Raw genomic sequence first — 20,810 nt, 5'->3', positions numbered from 1 at the left:
GGTTCACCATTATTATTGTATTATCATATATAGGCAGCTTCTGAATCATAAAATATTCCCTGGAGGCAAATCCCCATCAAAAACCTAAACCTACGCTATAAAAAATTTCGCCACGTTCGTCTGCAATATTAACATGTTAATTATAATGGTACTCACTAGATATTTTAAAAAATGAAATAATCAATATTCAACTACCTTACCAAAAAATTGTGAAAATAAAGGAGTTTTGTAAAAGATAAAAATTAGCTAATTATATTTATTTAATAATTAAATACGTAATATATAGATTTGGTCATAATTTAGTAATATATGTATATTATAATAGGTCTATTATAAAAGTATTAAAAATATAATATTTTTACAAATAAGTTTTATTTTATCTGAGAGTTTAATTAAAACCCTAATAAATTTAAGTTACCTCCTTCCAAAAACTTTGAGGCAAAATGCTCCCACCCTTTTCCCCCATTATGTAGACGCTGTGTTTCTGCATATTTTGTAGATATATTTTTGCTCCTCAAAATATATAATTTGCTTCTAGCATGTAATATATTATCATATTTATATTGTCATCTATATTTTGTTGTTATACAGTAGTCGTTTCAGTTATATATATATAATATACCCTTGGGATTCATGTATAATTATCGATAACGTTGGTCTCCAAGTCCTAGAATATAAAATCTCTTAAAAATGTTGGCCATTGTTTAGCCATTTCTTGGCAATAACTAACATTAACCCCCGAAGCGAACCGTATTTTTACAAAATATAGTATAAAACACAAGTATTTTATAGATGTTGCAAAAATCTCAGCGAACTAACACGAGTCAATATTCCCAAACATTCATAAATTTTTTTGTACGTCTTTATATTTTCGCTGTTGAAAATGTTTCTTGTAACTTTTCCATTACAGATACCAAATATATAAGATTTAAACAATATATTTTTGTAAAAATTAAAAATTTTTCATACATTATTAACATACTTATAAATATAACAAAATCAATGTATAATTAATTATGTTTATTATACAAATATAATTTTCAAATTGTACGTTTTTATAAAAGATATGAATTTAATTATTTTAAGTAATTAGGCAATTATATTTATGATTTGTATTATTATATCACATGTTTAAATTGTATTTTTTATACACCATAAAAATATTTTTAAATATAATTTTAATTTAATCTAAATGACGTTTATAAAAAATATTTTTTGCACCGCTTGATTATTAAACTAGTTAGTTATAAGCTATACATAATAACAAACATAAATCTTTAAAAAAAATATACTAAAATAAAGCACCAAATAAAGTTAGTGGGATAGGATAGGTATTGTTATCATTTAAAAATTACAATTATTATGCTTTGTCAATAATTTCAAGAACACAGAAGGTGGGAGGGGGGGGGGTTATATAAATTTCAATCAAAGGGTCCTAAAAACATTAAAGAAGAATATATTCTGAGTTTAAACCCTGTGCGATAAAAATAAAAATTATGTCATTACTAGAATTGGAAAACTTTCATTTTCTATAAAAAATGTATCTAATTATAGTTAGATTTTTAGAATCATATGCAATTTAAAAAAATATATAATAGATGTACATAGAACACTAAATATAATCGAGATATTGGCAGTTAATTAGATATTTTTTCAATGAGCGATGAATTCAAAAAAATATGAATCTAATGCTATTAAAACCAAATCCAATCTTGGGTTTGTTTTTTTTTAAAAAGGAAGATATATTTTTATAATTTAAAACATATTATTTTTGATTGTGACTTTTTGATTGTATTTTTTTGTGCGCAAAAGCAAAATATTGCTCATTTTTCGTTATATATCAGTTCCGCTATAACATTATTTTTGATGGTATTTAAGGTTTGATCAGTTACATTTTCATTTTGAGAACTCGCTATTGATAGGTTATGAGCTGTGGTCAGAATCAATTGTTTTTCCGCCTCGGTAAAATTATTCAGATCACTAGGTCTTTTATTTATTTTTTCAAAATATGATAAATTATATATAAAATTAGATATGGCAAATTCGGCGAAATTTTACTTTAACTTGGTTTACAGTTTAATTATATTTTGATGTAAATTTTAATTCGTAACATAAATAAATTTTGTAAACAAAGACTACTTTTTTTAAATAAAAAAAAATCCATAAATATTTTTATCTATTTAATATCATCCTAACTAAAATTTTAAATTTTCTTCATTATTTTAAAGCGAAGTGATTTTAAACATTTTCATTATACTCCTACCAAATCGATTTTTCTGGCTCTAGTCCCATCTCGAAAGCTAAATTTGGCCAATTCCAAAACAACTTTGACAAGTTATTAACCTAAAAACATTACCATAATTAAGCCCTTATTTCCTGGTTGGCTAAGTTATAATGGATTTGGCGGAAGTTAGGCGATTAAACAACGCTAGTTCTTGACTAAATGATGGAACTAATTTAATATCCAAGGAACTATAATAATTATTATTTCGGGTAGGGTTGATATTTATTGATGATGTTAACCAGACCTAGCCCTTATAGGACTAATTTCAAATTCAAACATTTATTCTTTTATAAAGCGAAATAAAGAATCTATATTGAATTACCATTTTATTTCGTATTATATCGATAATGTACTGGCCATTGAGTAAGATTCGATTATTTATTCATAAAATTATCTACCTATATTTGAAATTTCCATATATTAACATGGTAGGTTCGAAACAAGTTTAACGAAAACAATAATAAGACATTCGAGTAATATTATTCAATTAAAATCCTGCAAAACCTTATCTGTACAAAAAGAATTCCATTGATGATATTCATGAGATCCAATATGGCTGTTAAAGAGGGTTTTTGTATGTGAAGGGACGGGAGGAAATTATTGCTAAAGTAAGTATTATTTGTGTTATTAGCATTTCCGTGGGTTGATTTATTAGCGGAAGCGTTGAGACATTTTTGCATGGCTACGGCTTGTTGAGTCAAATGCCTTAAACATGCCGCACTCTCGGAGGTTTTATCGTGATTTTCTCCTAACTAGAATTAGGAAAATATTATATAATCATAATATTTTCTTTCTTTCGAAAAAATATAATCATATTAATTAAAATAATAAAAAATATAAACTTACAGAATTTTTATATATATTGAAGGCCTGTTTTTCTTTAATGATTGCGGTCCTGAAATCACCTTTGCATGAATGGACACCGGCTATCAAATGATGAATGACCGCCGTTTTAAGGTTAGTTTCACCATAATAGCTTTTATATAAAATTAAGAGGTTTTATTAAAATATTTTCATATTTACTCTATGCTAAGTCTCAACGCATTTTCTAGATAGGACATTGATAATTCGTAGAGTCCATTGGCATATAGCACCAATCCTAAATTACTCTTAAATAACAAATATTATTATTATTATATAATTCTTTTTTCGCTACATCAAGTAATCAAAAGCGCGCAATTATTTTATATGTTTTTTTTTAAAAACTTTTCACTAATAAAATCGCGCGATCGTAAGCTAATTAGTAAATATTTAAATTGTATTTTATCGTTAAAAAATTAAAAAATAATAACTTGTAATGTTTAAAGATATAATTTAAAAAAAAAATACATTATTACATCTAAAGCTATTAATTCGGGATGGTCATTGTCCGTTATCAATAAGAGTAGATACCTTGCTCTGTACAACAATTTAAGCGCGCAACCCGTTCTAAAATTCGCCACATAATATAACGCTAAATTAATCTATTTTTTTAAAGAAAAAAACGAAACATATTTAGATTCGCTGTAAAATAGAGCGACCCTCCCCCTTCACCCCCTTTATATATTATAGAAATCATAAATAATATAAACAAAACAAATAACATTTCTATTTATAAATGAGTGTCATTGATATAACATAAAGTTTCATAAAAATGAATTATATAAAATCTCAAAAAATTTTTTTTTTAAAAATTATATCCGACATCTTTTATGAGATTTTTTTAACAAATTGGTTATTATAAAATCTAATATATTTTGAATAAAACAAATTGATTACGTAGTCGATGATGGTGTTCGAGTGATCAATTCCAAATATCCGTTCGCTCATTATGGTCGCTTTGTGTTGAAAGGCTAATGCCTATATATTTTTTATTTATTTACAATATAATCATAATTCGATATATCAAGAATTTCAAAAAATAACAATTTTTTTCTCTCTCATTATCTTTCGGGATTAATTTTTAATTTGAGCTCTGCCAGGGCGCGCTCGATTCGACGGCTCGGTCTTAGAGTAAGATGAGCTTCATTATTTAAATCTGAGAACCAAACGATAATCTAGTGAAGTTATTGTCCTTGCAAAGTATCATATTTATAATATATATTAACTCAAGTTTTTTAAAATTAAATTGAAAAATAAAAAACATGTAAAAGAAGAATCACTTGAAATCGATCTCCCAGTATATAACACAACCTAGCCAGGAGTCTCAAGCAGGAAGTTATTTCGGTGTGAAGAGGCCCGTACACGCTGTTCATAAGATTAAGGGATTCTGATATCAATTCGAAACCGTCTTTTAAATAGCCTTGCTGAATTTTGGTTTGACCTGCTAGGAAAAATGTGTGAGCGTCGTTAGCCTTGAAAATAAAAAGATTAAATTTTTTATCGTTCTCTATAATGACCATTGACACTCATCAACTTAATAATTATAACCTTAAAACCATTGGCAGACTAACCATTCTTATATTTTTTGATATAAATGTCAACTAGAGATCTGCAAGGTTAGGCCCGGCCCGTACGGGCTTCGGGCCTAATTATATTTAAAATAATCGGGTTTGGACCGGGCCTAATATTTTTTTAAAAAAATCGGGCCGGGTCGGGTTGGATTTTGAATTTTTTTTTAAAATATATCTAAATTTTTTATCAATTTTATATTGAATTTTTTATGTAAAATAAAAAATTTTGATATTGAAACTAAACGCCATATAACATATGTCTTTTATTTTGAGTAATTATAAAAATTAATTTCTGTTTTAAATAAATTCGGGCCGGGCCAGTTAATTATCTTAAAAAATTTTCGGGTTCGGGCCGGGCAGGCAAAATTTTTTTAAAAAAATTTGATGTTCGGGTCGGCATAACCATTTTAAAAAAAATTTCGGGCCGGGCCGGGCTTGAAAAATTAGGCCCGATGCAGATCACTAATGTCAACAACATGGGATTATAATTATATTGCAAGCTATAATTTTCTATAAAGAGAAGATAAAAGATTAGTATGACACGATAACCACACTTATTTGAATTGCACATAAAAGATATGCTTACTGCACATAAATGATATGCTTACTGCACATGTGTCGTTGCAAGACGTATTAAATATTTAAGGCAACCTATTTTCAATTAGCTTTATAGTGACATAGCTTTAAGGTTACTATAATTGACACCGTTAAACATAAGCAATAGATTGGATTATATAATACCGCATGGAAATTGTAACTATGCTACATGCCATACACACAAATTAGGCAATTTTTGCATTGTAACCCAAAAAATCTTAACTTTTGTTGTTTCAAGCCAAAGGACTTACATTAATTCGGCTAATATATTAAGCCTTTCCTTGATATCTTTGTTATTAATATGCCAATTGGGTATATATTTCATATCTATGATTCCTTTATTTTTAGGAAATCTAATTAAAACTAATGATTATTTGTTAAATTATATGCCGAAATGTCTAATTTCTGTCAAGATCCATATGTAGGCGTAGCCAAAATTTTACTGTCGCTGGTCAACATATGTCAATTTCCTAAAACGACCAAATTTTATTAAGATGAAATAAATAAGGCCCATTATTTTTAATTTTAATATATATTAACGGATTCACGAGGTCGCTTCCAGTACTCTATATATCATACAGAGCAGCAATTTCATAGTGTTTTAAATATTATGATAAAAGTTTTTTAATAAATAAAAATTTTAACTATAAAAATTTTAAATATAAAAAATGGTCATTTTGAAAATGTTTGCTAAAAAAAGGGTCATTTTAAAAATCTGAAGAAAAAAATGTAAATTAAAATTTAATGAGCCCCCTGATATTGTAGGTTAGTGAATGCAAGTCAAATTATTGCTAAACAACGGCCAAATTTTGTCAAGATTTACGTATTTTCTAATATATATTAGCGGAATAATGTGGTCGAGTCTATATAACCCCCCTCCCTCCAAGTTGGTTTCAGAAAAAAATATGGCCTTTTGTTGGATTCGAAACCAGGTATATCGGATTCATGAACAACGCACTCTTCGATCAGGTGACAGACGATATATGAAAACATATTTTTTTATTATTTACATAAAAATAAATATATGACGTTTCTGGGTTTCTGATGCTTGGTAATTTATAAAAATTATGGAATAACAATGCAGACTTGGCGTGCATTATTATTAGCCGAGATTGTAAAAACTAGTGACGCCACTTGCTTAATTCTTTTAAATATGATTTTTGTTATCTTTAATAAGCCTGTGTAATCCTTTATTAAAACCTTCAAAAGACGCATTTTTATGCGTAAACTAATCATTATCTGTCTAATCCCATTAAAAACAGTTAGCAATTTGTTTCATAAAAAATATCTTTTTTAACCGTCCTCCAAAAACCGGGTGGAGACCCATGAGAACTTTTTTGCATACCTGCCCTAATAGCTAGTCCGTCTCTATTAGAAACATTCAATAATTTGAATCTAATTACTTTATGTGTCACGTGTTTCACGATGGGGAACATGTTGATAATATCGTCCTCGTGAAAGGTCATACGAATGGGGCTGTCCAACGCGTATTCCCTCAAAACGATTTGAACGCCGCACTTAAGGCAAAATTGTCGTAAGAACACCAATTTTTTAAGTTGCTTGAGTTTCGAGAATTGGTCGAAGTTTTCGCCCCTTAAAAATAAATGGTGGTCATTTTTGGTATCGTTGTAATTAATGTTTTTGTATATATTGGAAAACGTCAATTACGACAGCTAAATGAATGTTTTATGATATTTTTTATAGCAAATTCAACATGACCATGAGCCTGTACAAAAAGTCAAAAAGTTGCAATAACTATCTCTTAATATATAATGTTATTTTAAAAATATTTTTTTTAGTAAAACTTACTCTTTAATGCTATATATATAGGACAACTCGACATCTTTACAAATACTTTTCCATAAATATCCGGGAGTCAAATTGATCCAATCCGTGTTACCTTTGATCACGTGTTATTAAAGCCATTTTTTAATTTATTAAAATTGAATAAATTACCATTATTCGTAATAGAGTTAAACGTTTTCTTCTTTTTATACTTCTTTTTCCCATTTTTATGAGGCTTAATTTGGGATATGCAAATAAAATATATATGATTTTTTAAAGATTTTCAATTTTTTTTTTCTAAAATAGTTTTACCTCAATAATAGATGCCAAATTGGTAATTGGATCAGCGTAAGAACCTAAATAGCAATTCAGGAAATGTGCAATCATGATTGAAAGGTAAGAGGGTTCGACGTTTTGAATTAAATTTTTAAAAACATGTTTAGCGCTCCTGGATATCATTTCATGGAGAGCTATATTCTTCGTTGTATGGAAAAAAAAGGAAGAAAGAAGTCATATTTATAATTTTCGATAAAAAGAAATTATAGTTGCCCCCCTGAATAATGGGAAAAATCTATATCCACAATTTATAATTGATGACTAGTGATGAAAAATCGCTTCGTTTGAGCCGATTTTTAAAACGGCTAGCTCGGTATTCCCCCCCCCCAAGTATTAAGCAAGTCAGAAAATTTTGCTGATAGATGGCACAAAGGTTAGAACAAGCGAAATCTCGAGGCTCAGGAAATATTTTTCTGGCTAAAATATTGAGCCAGCCGTTTTTTTAAAAAATATGCTCAAATGGTAGCGATTACTGATGATAACCGCATTAGTTCCAAGCAATAATATTTTTTCAGCGACATGAGAAATATCGTCCGACTGATGACCGAGTCAAAAAAAGTAGAACGATAATAGTTCGCAAAAATGTCTACAACTTTCAACAATACATATGCATGCGTTTCACAAATTTAATTGAAAAGATTGTAAAAGAAAAAAAAATGTAAAATTTATCGCGTTCATTTATTTACACTTGTTATTTTTTATTTTATATCAATTTTTTTTCCAATATTCAAGGAATAGGTCAGGTATATTATTGATATTTGTACTTTTAAATACGTGAGATTGGAATGGCACTCCAATTTTTTAGCGATAATTCCTAGATATCGGACATTTATACCCTTCAAGTGCAACATTTCAACAAGGGAAAAGCCGTCAATCGGAACCGCGGTATGCTCTTTAAAATCATTCAACTTATAAAATATATAAATATAATATAAAATATGTTTGATTTACCATATCCGGTATTTGATAACATATCACAAAATCCGCAATATCTAATAGAAGCTTTCTTTCTGCTTTCAATTTTTCGGCCTGGAAAATGGGGAAAAAAACATTTTAAAAAAATTAAAATTAGTGATGTACATTCTATGGATGTGGTGCCTATAAAAATCTTTAAAATATGGCCTCATTTTCACTATCTAATCGAATCTAATCAATTGGTTATTTATATATATCTATGTTTTTAAAGGAAGGATTGATAATTAATTTTTATTGAATTTAATCACTTTTATTCCATTAATATCATTCCATTTCTCATAGATCAAGTTTAAAATCAGATCTGTTAAACAACTAATATATTTTTCAAAATTAACTCATTTTTTTTTAAAAACATGTTGAATATTTATATATCTTATTCGTTATCTTTATTTGACAATTTTTATATTAAATATAGCCCAGAAACCTAACAAGATTTTGAATTTAAATCATGGTTTGATTGTAAAATATTTTATAATTTTTTTAATTTTAGGTTACTTCTTATAACAACTAAAAATAATTATAAATTCTAGGGTAAAAAAATTTTGACTGTCGAGTTGTGTCGAGAATATAGAATTATTTTCGGGTCGAATAGAGTTCGGTATAAAAAAACGCCTCGTTTTGAGCCGATTTTTAAAAACGGCTAACTCAACATTAGAGCCAGGAAAATATTGCCTAAGCGTCAAGATTTCGAAAATAGATGTTCAATCCTATGTGCCATCTATGAGTAAAATCTTTAGGCTTGCATAATATTTTTATGGATAAAATATTGAGTTGGCCGTTTTAAAAAATCGGCTCAACGTTTAACACTAGTCTCTAGCAGGTTTCTAGGGCTTATATTAAAGCTTCCTGCAGGACGTTTGTTTAATCTAGAAGTTTATTAGTGGAGAAAAACTAGCAAGACTTATACACCTGTTACATATGAAATATAACTGTAACTTGTTACTTTACAAAAGTAATCGTAAACAATACTATTTAAAATGTTACTAATACTTTTAAGCATGAAATGGTTTTACTAAGCTAAAGTCTATATAATAATGTACATATTAGAACCTTGCATCGGAACTTTTTTTCCGGCCCTTTCCGGAAATATTTTTGACAACTGACAATCGTTCTATTTTTTTAATTAAAAGGACTTAAACTCTTCGGTTTTTAGTAAGGGGGGAGGGATTTTAATTATTACATCTTCAGGTACGTGACGTACGCTCTTTAAGAATGCGTCAGGATTGAATTTAAGGTCCTCGAGGGATAAGGGGAATTTAGTACGTAATTTTAATTTAATTTCGGAAGAGGAATCTTGAGAGTCTTTACTTTTATCCACGCCGTTATAAAATAATTTTTCTGAATTGATATCTAAAAATGTGAAAAAATATAGTAATACATAGTTAGAGCTGAAATGGAAATGTTTATATACCATTGATATCATTCTTTAATATGTTTGTGGGTGAAATATCCTCATCGCTATCTTCTCTATCTTCTAAACCATTAATATCCTTAAACAATATATAATATATATTTCAGTGGCGTCACAGAAGGGCAAAAGCCTAAATTTATTAGGCCTCGCATAAAGAAAAATTAGGCTCTAGAAAACCACATCATATGTTATATCATTCATTATTTCTAAGTGCATAGCGGTTAAGGTTGCATTATAAATTGCTAAGGTTTTATTTTAGAAAATAAAAAATATATACCCATAATAAAAAAATATTTAATGGTTATATAAATTAAAAATTGTTTTTGAGCTAAAAAATTACTAAAAAAAAATCAAACTGACCACTTTTTTAAATATATTAAGATAATTGGAATTAAATTATGCTATATAAAGACAACTCTAGTGTGAACAGTTTCTGATTGGTCAGCTTGCGGATATACTATCTTAAAACATACCATAGAATCGATTGCAGAGTCCTTGTCTTCCGAATGAGATGAGATGCCGGAATTACTGGAGCCATCGCAATCGTTTAAATTTGCAAAATTTTTGTAGGCGACTTTCTTGGAACCGTTAGTGATAACATTTTCATCGGTCAATATAAGGCTACTCATATTCATCATATCTTCCGTGATTATATGATCCGAGTCTAGCTCATTTTTTTCTCCTATGTTGTCATTTGGTATATTGTGTTTATCCTTTTGTTTCTCATGGTTCTCTGAGAGTTGGGGAGGCGAGGCTAAACCTATTACATATTCAACGAAGGCTTCAACCAGTTCGGGCCTTAAGACGCATAATTGATGTTTGTATTTCTGCGGTAGTCCCAATTTTCTCGATTCGGCGCTTAATTTGAATCCGTCAACTAAAGAGAAAAATATGAACCAAGGGTATGTAAAAATTGTTTAGAGTTAAAATTGGAGGGGGGAGGTGATATAGTATATATAAATACCTGGTAAGAAATTGAGATCGGAAGGAAGAGTGCGGAATAAATCTAATATATAACGCCTACGATCATTGCCTATGATCCCCTTGCATTCGTAAGACGTATGCAATTCAATTATTTCGCAGTCAACTTTATCAATATGATCGATGGTAGATAATTCTCCATTAATCTCGGTCTTTGGAATAACGGCCATTTTGGATGGGCTATCACTATACACTCTATGAGTGCTAACCCTAAGTTTGGAGGCTATTTCTTTGAGTATTTTATCGTATTCAACGTTGGTTCTAATAATAACTTTATCAACGCTTTTCTGATGGGACACGGTTTCATCCTCATTTTTACCATTAGGTAAATTAGAATTGTTGGTGACGGGCGAAGGGCTAGAATCGATGCTCCCGTAAACAACTAATTCCTCCTGCTCTCGTTCCAATATTCCTGGAAGAAGGTATAAAATATTTATAACTCTCTTTCCGCTCGGATATTTATGAATTCCACCCACCCATTCATTATCAATCTTTCACATTATTATGCGAAAAGAAATCGGAAATTATTTTTTCGTTTAAAAACCTGGTATTATAGTTTGCCCTGTTATTCGATATCCTTTATAATCTACAATCACCGTTCCTAATGTATGAAATTTTTCTACATCCAAATCAGAGTATATTTCGACACCTCTCAGATCGTTGGCCTAAATATTTGAAACATTTTATAACCTATCATAGATGCAACGATAAAACTTATATATAGCAAAAAAACAATTTTTCAGTTTAATTCCATAAATTTGCCGTCCATTATATATTTTATTACATTAGATTGTATTAACTATTAAACATTATTTGCATATACGCATTTAATAATAATTTAAACTTACGGGTGCCACGTAGGCTGCAAAATCGCCTCCCAATTCTTTGTAATGATCTCTTATGTCGAACCCCAGACTGAAGAATATGTTATTCCATATGTACATATGCATCCTATAACAAATTGGCAAAGAATTTTTATTTTTAAAATATTTAATGTAGAATTAGAATCCCCTGGGAATTTAACCAAGTGTCATTAATTTATTTTCCAGCAAACTCTAAACATAAGATTAAACAAACGCACAACTTTAGATGAGCAAAAAAATTCGTATATAACTTGGTGTAATATATAGCTCATCTTTATTTATCAATATATTATTTTAACAAAGTATAAGAAACTTCGAACTCTCGCCGGGATTGATGGGCAGCGCATTTCCGCGTGAGATAGACAGGGCTCCTTTAGCAGCGGCTGTAGCCAAATCGGCCCCGACTTTGAATACTGCTCGGTCTCTGGCAACACGTTCTGCAAGGTCTTTCTCGCGGCAACTCACGCGTTCCTTGAAGTTCTTCGTTCCAATCCCGGGTCTGGCCTGGTACGTGATCTTCGAAACCAAGTCTAGATTCGAATACTGGATAAAAGAATTAATTTTATTTTATCAATTAAAATCTGTTAGGAATAACTATAATAATTGGCGTATTAAAGCACCTGATTGGTTGTTCCCTTTATATTGAATTTAAAAAAAAATATTCCTTTATGGTTTGTATTCTAATTAATAGGACAAGTATTCAAAATTAACAACCAATCAAAAAGTTTCCCTATATCCAAAACTGCTTAGTATTAGAGAATAAATATAATATTGGCGTATAAAGCACCTGATTGGTTGTTTGCTTTATATTGAATTTTAAAAAAATATTCCTTTATGGTTTGTATTCTAATTAATCGGACAAGTATTCAAAATTAACAACCAATCAAAAAGTTTCCCTATATCCAAAACTGCTTAGTATTAGAGAATAAATATTTTTTAACTCGTGTCATATGAATTAAAGTGGAAAGATGAGAAATTACACGGCAAAGATATCAATTTATATATAAACCCAACCTAAGAGGAATATTTTTGCTTACTTTAAAAATAAAAACCATAAATTTTAATATGCAGACCTGAATGATGAGAGTAGTAAAATTGAGATTAAATTTTTTTCGGGAGATATGCTTAAATTTTTTGAATGTATTAATGCCTTTATGCTGAAAACAGTCTAGGTAATGGCGGCACTAGCCTTTACAATCTCAGTGGGCTCAGTTTAAAAACAGGGAATTTTTTTTTAGAAATTATCTTTTAGGAAATATTTTTGAAATTATCATTTTTTGGAAATATTTTTAAAATTACCTTTTTTATAAAAAAAATTAAAAATTTCAGGGGCCTAAAATTTTAGGAGGGTCGAACCCCTTTCCCCCATAGTGACATTACCGAAATTAAATAGATTATTTGCTATAATTTTTTGAATAGTGTGGGTTGGCAAAGTTGAAAAGGAAAGATTTAAAAACTAATAAGTCAATGATATTAAGGCATATTTTTTTGGGAGGGGGGGGGGTATTAAGATAGTTTTTATTTTCAAAAAATCTCTTACTGTGCAGGCAGATGATGATAAAAAATAGGATTTCATGTTAGATGATATTTGTTTAATTAAAGCTAGCGTTTTAGCCAATATAGGGTTTTCGAGATGAGTACAGTACAGGTCCTCTTTATTGAAATTTGAAAGGTAAAGTTGAATATAATGGTAGGCCAAGAAACATATTTCGCATTTAAGATGATTATATGTGAAAGCTTATCAATTATAGAAGGAATGGGCTTGTCCATGAGCGAACCAAAGGACGATAAATTTTCCACCTTATCGAAAATTTGCTTATTCTCGTAAATATCAGCTTTAGCTATTAAAAATTTTATCCTTACACCCCCTCCAGTGCATACAATATATCAATGAAGGAAAAATAATAAAAAAAAATTTATAAAAATTTAACAGAGCCAAAAGTCTATAACAAGTGGAACATGGCGAAAGAACCCAGCTAATAGTGCTTCCTCTCTAGAGGAAAGGCATGGCTATCTTGCACGGCAATGGCAACAATAAAATTTAAAATATATACATATATATAGCATTTTGTATGTAATCAAAAAATATATAACTATCTTCGGCTCTAATGGCGTCTTCCCTGTGCTCTAGAAACGGCAAGATCCAGGAATATTTTTGAAATGGAACCGGAACTTTTTCTAACGAATTTTGAGCGTTGCGTTTTTTGATTAAAACGGATAAATTTCGCTTAAAAAGGGGACTAATCTAAAGCGGCATTTAAAATCGATATTAAAATATTTTGAATATGGGATATCCAAATATAGATAAGCAAGGCTTTGTCAGAACCAGCCCGTGATCAATTTAAAAAAAGTATTCATGCTGGCCAGTGATATTTTTGCCGGATCCGATAAATATTTTATTTAAAAAGAAACGCCTAAATCGTTACCTTGCGAAAAAAAGGATTGCGTTCGCTATTCAAAAAAGTGACGCGTTACTTAAGAAATACTAATATTATTTTATTTCTTCTCCATAGATAATTAACGACAATTGAGTTTCATAACTTTGATCAGATAAATAAGATCGCTTTCTGAGTACAGCTTTCAATATAATAAACACACGTTAAATCGGCGTAGATGATGGGAAAATTGTTTAATTAATAAATAAAAAAATTCCCCGTTAAAATAAATTTGAAATATTCGAGATTTTTTTTAAAAAAAATTTAAATTCCGAGTCGACAAAGATATTTTGCACAGATTGCCCAACTTGGCCCGAAAAAAATATTCTTTCGAGCTGCCAGGCCCACTGTAATAAACAAAAACGATAAAATATTGATTATTTATTTTGAGGATACTTTTTAAAATGATAAATAAGAATGCATACTGACTAATATTACATACAATATAATAATTTCGAGTCATTTTATAGAATGGCGATTTCTGCCAAATTATAATTCGGGCAATAATCTGATAGTAACATTACCGCGATCACGATTTCGCATAAAAACGAGTATATAATTACCGGTTTTTCTTTAAATTTTATTTTTTAAACCAAATTAAAATGATTATTCTTTTCGATCATTAAACTCCTAAACTTATCACTCTTTTTATCGTATTTTGTAGTAATGCTTTCATTTACAAAGTAAACTTTAAAAGCACTAGGAAAAATTAAAATGAATCTTGATATTTGGCGTCACATTTCTCTTTACAAAATATTTTTTTTAAAAGTTCAGTTTTAATTTTTTAAAGCGATGTATGATATATTAATAGTTTTTTTAAAAAAAAACACCTTGTTCTTTCTCACCAAAAAAATAAAATATAATATGCATGCTCTAGATGTAAAGTGGGATAAAGATCAATCGTTTATAAACTTAATATTTATTTTATAGAATACTCTTAATTATACACGGTAATATTTGTTTAATTTAATAATTTAATGTGATTATGTAATGTAATGTATATTATATTTTAATTACATTTTCATTTTCATGAGAGAAATCAAACATTTTTTAAATATAAACGTTGTGAACCTTATTCAATAAATCAAAAAGAGAATGGAAATTTTGAGAATCTGAATGAGGCGATGGATTGAACGTTCCATTTACCGATCTATTTTTGTTTAAATAAATGAATTAAAATTGATTATAAATGTTTTAAAAGAAAGAAATAAGGATAAATATATTTTATAAAAATATATACTGATTAACGTAAAATCCTCTAACGCACGCCGTTATGTGAAATTCTTTATCCTCTAACGTGATCACAGTTATGTAGGCTAAGTCTCCTTTTGTTATAATTAGAAAGATAGAAAATATTTATGTATAAAATGATAATTTTTAAAAAGAGGTATATATATTTACCCTTCATTTTGCGAGGGCCAGGCGGAGGGTTCCAGTGGTTGAAGGCTAAAGACTTCAAGCAAAGTATAGCCTTTTAAAAAAAACATTGTATTATTTACATATATAAAGAAAGATTTCCACGGATATTTGGGAAACAAGATCCTTATAAATTAATCGATAAGATGTTTTATAAATCGTAAAAACGATTTTAAGAGAGCACCAAGAAATGAAATTTTAATAAACACCAAAAAATTGATTTATTTGACTAAATCAGGATAATTTTTGATTTAAATCTAATGTTATATAAAATAAATATAATTATTATGCCTGGAAAAAAAACTACCCCTGAGGCAAAGTAATTCGTGGAATATACACTAATTTTAATATGGTATTTAAGCATAAACCTTCATGGCTAAATTAGCAAGATTGAATTGACTAAAAAAAATATATTATCAAAATTTTATATATCTAATATTTTCCCATTCACAAGAATTTAATATATTCTAAGTTTAAAAAAATAATTAAATTATAACATTATTATCAAAATATCGATCCAATATTTCTCAAACAGCGCATACTTATAAGCAGAGGTAAACTTTTGTTCAAAAATAAAAAATTCCAAGTTTTGAAATTTTCTTTTGAGAATGTTGAGAGAATTATCGTTCAAATTTTACCTAAAATTCAAAATCTATTATAAAAAGAGCTTTCTTTCCATCGTAGATAAATATTGATCTACTTTAAAAAAAATCTTTAATTTTATTGGTCTTCGAAGATTTTTGTTAAACCCTGCTTATAAGTAGTCTTATTAAACGGCTCGATTTGTTTGAAAACGGCCAACTCAATATTTTAGCCAAAAATTGCCTAAATCTAGAGATTTCGCTAATAGATATCCAAACCTTTGTGCCATCTATGAGCAAATTTTCAGGAATTCGTAGTTTTCTGAATAAAATATTGAGCCAGCCAGAAATCGGCTCAAATCGAGCAGTTTTACAACACTACTTATGGGAGATTTTTTGATATTTCCTTTAATTTTTAACAATCGAAATAATTTTTTTAAGAGTCTATATTAATTATACCAAAAAAAATAAATAATTTCAGGATTAACGCAATATATAATAAAATCATTTTTTATAATAATAAAAAATTAATTAAAATAAATTTAAAAATACTTAATAATGCAAAAAAAAATATGGAAAAAAATGAGGTATCATAATCCAAAAACGAATTAATTACTAAAAAAAATACAAACAAATAAAAAAGAATGAAATTTAAAACATGATTTTTATTCATAAAAAAATCGTGATTAAATTCAGGCGACAACCCTAGAACCTACGTAAATTCAATAAATCAAAAAAACCTTTTCCTTAGAAGAAACAGGATGTAAAGGTATAAGGGATATGTCCTTCGAGTATTTGGGTTGTATGTGTTCGGGCGGTAATTCGGCATTCGAGGCGTCTGCAATATTGGCTGTTTGTAATAACTTCGATATATTTTGCTTTTCGATGGCTTCTGAATAATTTGTTCATAATAATATTAAAATGCTTGGCGAAATCAATGATGTATATATACTACTAGATTCGACGATTCATTAATTGAAAGTGTTCCATACATAGGAGTCAACTGTAGCACCATTTTATGGTGTCCATGCCGACTAATAATCTTTATTTATTATTATATAATGGGCATTAATGTCATTTAATCGACGTGCAGACTACAAAAAAGCGCTACAGCTCACTCCCTATCTAAAGACATTGTATGAATCGCCAATTTAGTTGGGAACATAAATAATTTTGTTTTTAATTTATTTTTTTAAAAGGAATACTAGAATTTCTTTCGGTCTAATCCACTATAGCTGATTTAATTTTCGTATAATAGATTGATGCGAATTTTTTTTTGTTCCCCAAAATTTGGAGTATTTTAGAAAACTTGTAATTATTTCTCTCCAGAATAAAAACTAAAACGCTAAGTTTATTACTCAGATCTAAAACCACAGGTATTACTGAATTCCCCATAAGATGTAAATAGAAATTTCAATTTTCATACAATTTAATTGCTCAAAAAATATTATAATATATCGTTTAGAAATTTTTACTATTTTTTTAAAGTGAATTTAGTTTTGATTTTTTGAATGTTATTTAATCATTACTCTAGACTTCGGGTTTATGCCATAAATGGGGAAGGGGGGAGTAATAACCTTTTCTAAAAATACCTAGACAAATTATCAAATGAAAGATAATTCTAAGTGCTATTAAAATTACTCATCACTCTTAGGCCCTGGTAAAATTTTTTAACTTTTAATATTAATCTTGAATGAGTAAGAAAAATCTAAGAATTTCAAAATACTTTTTAAAATTCATTTTTAGCATCAAGCGCATTTTTTAAATTTTAATCTGTGTGGTAAAAAGGGTGGGGGGGGGGAGGAAATAAATTGACTGCGATAAAAAAAACTAAATCCAAAATGACCCCTCCGTGCTTACGACCTTGAGTGAGAGAAATTATCTAATTTTTTATCACTAGATAAAGGCCACATGCTTATCTAAAACAATAAGGAATAAAAGATCCTTAAAACACTTCGTGTTTATTATTTTAGGGAATTTATGCAATTATTATTGAATATAGTTTTCTTTTAATAAATATTTATTGTTTCGTGGTTAAAAAAATTCGCTGTAATGAGTTAGCGATAAAAGTTTGTAATTCGCGGAAATGAATTCGTGATAATGTGTTCGCGATATTGTCTTACTGTAAATGTTTCGTGGAAAAGAATCGCCGAATTGGTTTCGCGTTATTACTTTCGCTCTAAAATTCTTTCGCGATAAGTTTTCCTAAAAAGTGTTTCGCGATAAAGTCAAGGACAGGCTCAAAATGTTTTGTTCATGCTCAGACCCAAACTTAGGCGCGTTGAGCGCGATTTTACATCTTCCTAACAAGACATCTCGATTAATTTAAAATATTTGTAAGTATAATACAACTTTAAATAGCCAAAAAATCCTAATTTCTAAAAATCGAATTCGCTCTTTTTAAACAAAAATGTTTTTTATATTTCCTTCGATTTTTCATTTCGACAGATATTTCGAGAAAAGAAAAGATCGATGCCATATATAATTTCAATTTTTTCTTCAAAAATAATTAATATTTTTTTAAAAATAATTCATATGTTGTATTTTTTTTTTTTTAAATATCCCATGAAAAATTAATTTGAATCCTCAAATTCTATTATTTATTATATATATACATTTATTCTCATCTCACATTACAGAGAATTCATAAACCGGTGAAAAAAAATATAACCTCATCTCATCATCATCAGCTCATTTCATTAATTTAATGATTTATCTTGGCAAAAATATATAAATTTATTATCAATTTTTTTATTTATAATATTATTTTTATTACTAGTATATAAATGGACAGATGGAAAAATTATCTATGTATATACATACAAAATATGTATATTTTTATTTATTATTAGCCTTTGCAAAAATACAACTTTGTACTCGGGAATGGCTGGGAAATATTGCGTGAAATGAAACAATATTTGCATTATTAATTAATTTGTTACACTTTAAAAAATCATAAGTGTATGATTAATGATTCATGAGGAAAATGTATTTTCAAGCACAGTTGTTGAGTATGTGTATGGTTTAATGATTCAATTATTTATTATTTTTTATACTTTTAAACTGTTTTTGATCGACCATAGAAATTGAAAATACATAATATAACAAGTTAAACAAGACAAAAAAAATTGTGACCTATCAAATTATCCTGTCCGATGAATGTATTGACGTATGACAATGAGGCGCCTTCTATGCCATTGAAAGCATCGCTTAAGTCCAGGGAATTCAGAATATCCTTTATGTGCCTCACATGGATTCTTACCTCTCTGAGGGTGTAGGATTCTATTTTATAATATTTTGAAATGGCAAAAATGTTATTTAAACTAAAAAATAAATAAATGTAATTATTGTTATTATATTATGTAATATTATCGATTGAAACTATTATAATGAAATGACTATCTTCCTTCTTATATTCAAAATAAATATATCTAAGATGGTAATTAACGGAATTACATTCACTATAAAAAGTCATGGTTCTTCTTTCCTTCCTATTTTATACGAAGCATTTTAAATTTTTTTATATAAAACTAGACTCCTGAATACAATTTTTTCTAGATGAATTGACTCGAATCTTAAATTTTAAAATGAAAATTGTCCTACAAATTTAGTAAACTTATAATCAAATCAAATACGTACAAATAAAATATTTATTTTAAAAAATCGTTATTTGAAACCTTCGACAATTTTAAGCAAAGAATTGTCTATTAAGTTTTGAAAGGTTTTCAGCTCCGAAAACTGGTCTAGAGTAGTTCCTTGGAATTGCAATGAGAAACATGTGCGATGAAAGGTCTCCTCTCTATCCATCAAAACTTGATGAATTTCTTGAACCATCTCATTAGGCGTTACCTTATTCGAACAAAAAATTTTTTTTTTATTTAATATAAAGGTTTTTAATTTATCACATATCTAATAAAATAGAATAAGTGTGGTCAATGACGTATCCAGAGCGGTTTTCAAATAGGGCGTGGTTTGTAGGGAAGGCCATTTTGTAGGAATACGATCCAATATTTTAAAAATGGGTTCTGTTGGTTCCATTTTTCCAAATATTTAAAAAAAATATATTTAACCTGCAGCTCAATGTACTCCGAATTAGTGTACTGAATATTTATACTGAACACGTGATCTTGCACCATAATAACCTCCTCTGTATCCTTTTTAGAAATTGGGATACTGTCTATCGTTGATAATATATTCGAATTTCGTTTGCTTGTAGCGATAGATTTTAAGGCGCCATCTCTGGGGGGTGGTGACGATGTCAGCATTGAAAGGTCGTTGAGAAGCGTTTTACAGATGTCCATCATGGTTTGGAGGGCGAGTCATATTATTCAAAAGATTATGGTGATTATTCAAAATGATTGATAGCTTTTGTTGACAAATAAAATTTATATAATGAATGATGAGGGAAATAAATTAAAAAAAAATCATAAAAGAATAAAATTAGTATTTTTTTTTCCTTCCACCCTATTCGGCATCATCGAACTGTTCCATTCTTTTAAAAAAAGAGAGAAATATCATAAACTAAATTTTGCAAATGGATTAGGTTATAGTAGTATTTTTTATTAAAATATTAAAATTCAACAATTTGAAAAAACTTTTAAATAAACTTATTTTGTAAATAATTATATTATTATTATTTTAAATAAAATAGTTTGAAATAATTCATTTTTTTTTCATAAATATTTAAAATATTATCGATTTTAAATAAGATTAG

The 20,810-nt window shown here is 28.4% G+C and overlaps 1 protein-coding gene across 1 annotated transcript; it reads right to left on the bottom strand.

Annotated features, from left to right (window-relative positions):
* Window positions 1–1,741: 1,741 nt before the first annotated feature.
* LOC135930267 (clustered mitochondria protein homolog) lies at window positions 1,742–20,488 on the bottom strand. The gene is given in 29 exon segments (XM_065467047.1): window positions 1,742–1,986; window positions 2,789–3,036; window positions 3,131–3,260; window positions 3,308–3,393; window positions 3,622–3,747; window positions 4,043–4,123; window positions 4,426–4,617; window positions 6,717–6,906; window positions 7,123–7,213; window positions 7,270–7,333; window positions 7,411–7,575; window positions 8,199–8,342; window positions 8,386–8,463; window positions 9,590–9,759; window positions 9,821–9,899; window positions 10,294–10,697; window positions 10,785–11,213; window positions 11,346–11,466; window positions 11,650–11,752; window positions 11,978–12,114; window positions 12,116–12,207; window positions 13,759–13,909; window positions 15,171–15,249; window positions 15,340–15,424; window positions 15,501–15,570; window positions 16,837–16,988; window positions 19,232–19,378; window positions 19,774–19,945; window positions 20,167–20,488. Coding segments are annotated over 29 exon segments (4,380 nt in total). The 5' UTR covers window positions 20,398–20,488; the 3' UTR covers window positions 1,742–1,823.
* Window positions 20,489–20,810: the final 322 nt, after the last annotated feature.

This window comes from Gordionus sp. m RMFG-2023, chromosome 5 (genome assembly GCF_954871325.1).
Source record: "Gordionus sp. m RMFG-2023 chromosome 5, tfGorSpeb1-WG-v2, whole genome shotgun sequence".
In the NCBI taxonomy this organism is placed as follows: Eukaryota; Metazoa; Nematomorpha; class Gordioida; order Chordodea; family Parachordodidae; genus Gordionus; species Gordionus sp. m RMFG-2023.
This window is presented reverse-complemented; position numbering and strand designations above follow the sequence as displayed.